We start from the raw sequence: 4,307 nt of genomic DNA on the forward strand, positions 1-4,307 counted from the left end.
CGTTCAAATAAAAACCATCCAATTTGTACAAACCGTGAAAACCACATTCAACCAATCATAATTTTTCATTTTGTTCATTTTTTTTTGTAATTATGAAAGGTTGATAAACTATTTTTATTGTGAAGAATGTTAATCATGGATATTATCATCTTCATTATTTTAATTTTAGAGAAATACATGAAACAATTTCATTAAAATTTCATTAAATATTATATGAAACAATTTCACAACCATATATGTAACAAATTCATCAAAAAAGTATTATATGAAACAATTTCATGAAAAAAATTCATAAGATTAAACAATGAAATCGACGTATGAGGGTGGTTTGTATAGTTTGTACAAATGAGGATGGTCTTCATTTGATCGCTCCTCTCTCTCTCTCTCTCTCTCTATATATATATATATATATATATATATATGGTATATTTCTTTTACAACCTTGTGTATATATATAACTGTGAACTTTTTGATCAATTTATCTATACTGATTAATCTATGGGGTGACCACCGATGACCTGTAGTCATAGCTGTTTATAAGAGTTTTGACAATGCCTAGATATGAAACCAAAAAAAGATAAAATATTCAGTATACGTCCTCTAGTTAATTTGTGTGTCGATAAGATTAATTTTATGAGATATTAAAGTTAATAAATCAGTTAATAGTTTGGAGGGAGACTTGAATTTGTAATTTTTGAGAAGCAAATTCAATGTATTAGAACATCTCTAACAGATTATTTAAAATTAAAATTTTTGAAGATTTTTACTTTAAAAGATTCTGTAAAACCTTCTCCAAAATGAAAAAAGTACAAAAAAGACGGTTAAATTCTCCAAGCTTTAAAAAATCATCACCTATGAATGATAAATTATTTTCTATTCTTCCTACCACTGAGAACCCTTGAAATTAAATGTATAACAGAGATAAATAATATTTTATGAAATGTACTGCATATCTTAATAATATAATTCATACTGTAATCTCCAAAATAAAGAAGCTATTGGAGATTAATATAATTCTTTTGTAGAGATTTTGACTTTTGATTTCTTCGTTTTAGAAAACCTGTTGGAGATGCTCTTACCAGTTAAACTACCCATCAGAGTTTAAAAAAAAAATCAAACGAATTGAAAAGTTTATTGCAAGTGTTTACAACTAATAACACGAATGATACAGTAACCTACAATCGATTTGATGAATTCTCCGTGATCTGCTTTTCAAGAAATAAATTATTCGACTTTCAGAGTAACACACATCCCGACAATCTTAGGCTTTTTGTGGCACAAATTCTGATACATTTTCCATCAAGTGTTAAAGGTGCAAATTACCATTCTTCTATTTCTAACGCAATCTTTATAACATTTTGGCGATATGATTTTTAATGTATCCGTCATCTGGTTTTCCAACATTTTGATTCGCCTGTATACAATCATGACACTGTTTTTTTGCACAATCAGTTTACAAATATTAATCTATAATTATACAAGGTTACGTTTGTTATCGTTAAAACTACGAGACTAGCTGTACACATACTTCTCGATACGTTTGCACCAATAAGATAAATAACGCATTTTGATTGGATTAAAAACTAATTTATGTTTTTTTTTTAAATGTGACTATTTTTAAAATCTTAGTTATGTAAGTATCATTTAGAAAGAGAGTTCATATTTAATAAAATTTAATGTATATTTGTATTATTAAAATAAATAAAAAATCGGATTTGTTATAATGCATAGGGCCTTAATTTGGATGTTGACCGATCAAGAGACTGGACCAATCAGTTAATGTGTTATGTATTCATAAGGACCTGTTATAGTCGATTACAAGATCGGTCATCATCGGTAGATCCCCACCTCTAATACAAGATGACACGAGACGTTCACGGTAATGGGTTGGACCCTTACAAGTGACTCAGTTCAACAGTCGAAATCCAAGATCGGTGAGGTTCATTAACGCAGGTAATTGATATGGATAATGAGGTTAGAATATTCCTATATTCAGAGATGTTCCAATCTTTTTGGAGGCCCTAAACGATCAACAATCTGAACCTAACTTAAACCTGAACCATTAATAATTTATATCTAAACCTAAACAATTTGGGCTATAGTTTTACATAGATTGATGAAAATGCTTTAAACATATGTAAAATTAGGCCCTAAATTTTTGGAGGCCTGCTCAAAATTTCACATTTAATATGCTAAGGGACGGCCCTGCATACATTAATGCTCCAATCAACTGATTACAGTAGTAAGGCTTGAACCAAGACACATAACGTAACACGAAACTGAATAACATTATAACCAAGTGACCTTCAAATTGATAAACAAACTATTTCCACCGTACGGGTTCCCTTTTAAACCTTAATGAGATGTAATCCCGACCACGTGTTCTCTTTTGATTGATCCCAATTGGTACACCAAGATATTTTGAATTGAGATAACCAAATTGACAGAGTGACTTTAAAAAGTATCTTATTGTACACAAATTGTAACCTGCAGGTCCATTGGTGACCCCTACGTGTTTTTCTTATCAAATGTATCTTCCTATTTCATCTACAAGACTCCACTTTCAGATGAGATATACTCAGGCTCTTTTGATTTGGTTTTTAAGGGTGTTGATATACACACACTCTTATTTATATCAGAATCATGTCAAATTATACATTAAAAATGTAAAAAGTAAATTTTAACGTTAAATATGTACAAGATAGAAATTAATAGATAGATATACATTTAACAATATAGACTTGGGATCATGTGAGACCAATGGTTTTTCATGAGACCCGTAAGACAAATTCTCAAACCTTGGATTAAATCTACAATATGACAATCTGAACATTCATAAACACCACGAGACTTCTCAATAATCACAAAATTGCCACCGTGCAACTTTAGATCATTAGATCATTAACTTAAAAAGTTGATCAATGAACATAAATTAGTCTTACGGGTCTCATGAAAAACCATTGATCTCACGTGAACCCAACCCAAACAATATATACAAATACATTTATTCTACCCTTATTTTTTTATTGTAAAGAGTTGTACTAAAAGATTTCTCATTTGCCCACTAACCAAAATCTTATCATCTAAAAAACCAAGCATAAAATAAGAAGTTTCCAAGAAAATTCTAGAAAAAGATAACCACATATGACAAGAAACATCAAAGCATTAACCTTTATATCAAAATCCCATCACAAAGTATATACTAAAGATTGTATATGCACCATTCATATCAATATCTCTTATTTTCATCATTTTTATATGCAAGTAAATACCAAATTCTCATTTATCTATTTTTGAGACTGTTTCGTTTAGAAACCTTAAATATTTTAACAACTCATAAATCATCTGTTTTATAAGTATTCATAATGAATACTATTCATTAAAGAATATGTTATCACTTTATTCATTATGAATACTCACAAAAAAAATGATTCTGAGTTTCCTAAAAATATATCTACTTTTTGATCTTTCTGTTATTCTTCTTGGGGCCAAGAACTTCCATCCTGCCAACCGAACAACCACATCGAGCTCGAAAAATAAGCACGGCTCGGCCGTTGATCGGTGCCATTTTCTTGAGCTCGGCCTCTAATTCCTTGTGGTAATCTCTTGGCAATTCAAACAACCCTTTCTTCAATCCAATTTTCCCAAGATTTCCACCATTAGAGGAGCTTGAATTGGTCAAATTGTTATCTGTTTCGAGTTGGATATCGAATTCTGCCGCCTTCTGCAGCCCACGGCAACCGGGTTTGCCGCATTTCTGAGACGTGCATAGCGTAATCGCTAAAACCGCCATTGATGCACTGAAAATACTTAGGGCTAAACAGCCATAGATCATGGGGGCATCTAAAACCTCATCTTTGACCACGAATATGATTGATTCAAGAATTTCTAGGGTTCCAGAGAATAAGAACTTTGCATATGGATAGATAAGGAATCCAATGGCACCAATTACAGCAATTAAAATGATTAAATCGATTAAAGCGGATGGAGACTGTTCACATGTTGAAATGGGTGTTCGTTTTGATGATTTTTGCGATTGATTAGCCATGTTCATATGGTGGCTAACCGGAATTGAGCTATGAAAACAGACCATTTGGGGGTAAAAATCAAAACCCAGAAACGAATTCAAATTTCAATCAAAATCCAGAAACAAATTCAAATTTCGATCACAGCCCAGAAACGAATTCAAGTTTCGATCACAACCCAGAAACGAATTCAAATTTCAATCACAACCCAGAAACGAATTCAAATTTCAATCAGAACCCAGAAACGAATTCGAATTTCAATCAGAACCCAGAAACGAATTC

General features: G+C 31.4%; 1 protein-coding gene across 1 annotated transcript in view; it reads right to left on the reverse strand.

Moving 5' to 3' along the window:
• Window positions 1-3,154: 3,154 nt before the first annotated feature.
• Window positions 3,155-4,307, reverse strand: part of LOC112515096 (uncharacterized protein At5g19025-like) — a 1,658-nt gene continuing 505 nt past the window's right edge. Inside the window, exon 2 of the mRNA XM_025121750.1 lies at window positions 3,155-4,248. Coding sequence (XP_024977518.1) covers window positions 3,455-4,093 — 639 coding nt within the window. The 5' untranslated portion in view covers window positions 4,094-4,248 and the 3' untranslated portion in view covers window positions 3,155-3,454. The remainder of the gene's footprint in view (window positions 4,249-4,307) is intronic.

This window comes from Cynara cardunculus, assembly GCF_001531365.2.
Source record: "Cynara cardunculus var. scolymus isolate 2C chromosome LG 7, CcrdV1, whole genome shotgun sequence".
NCBI classification, from domain to species: Eukaryota; Viridiplantae; Streptophyta; class Magnoliopsida; order Asterales; family Asteraceae; genus Cynara; species Cynara cardunculus.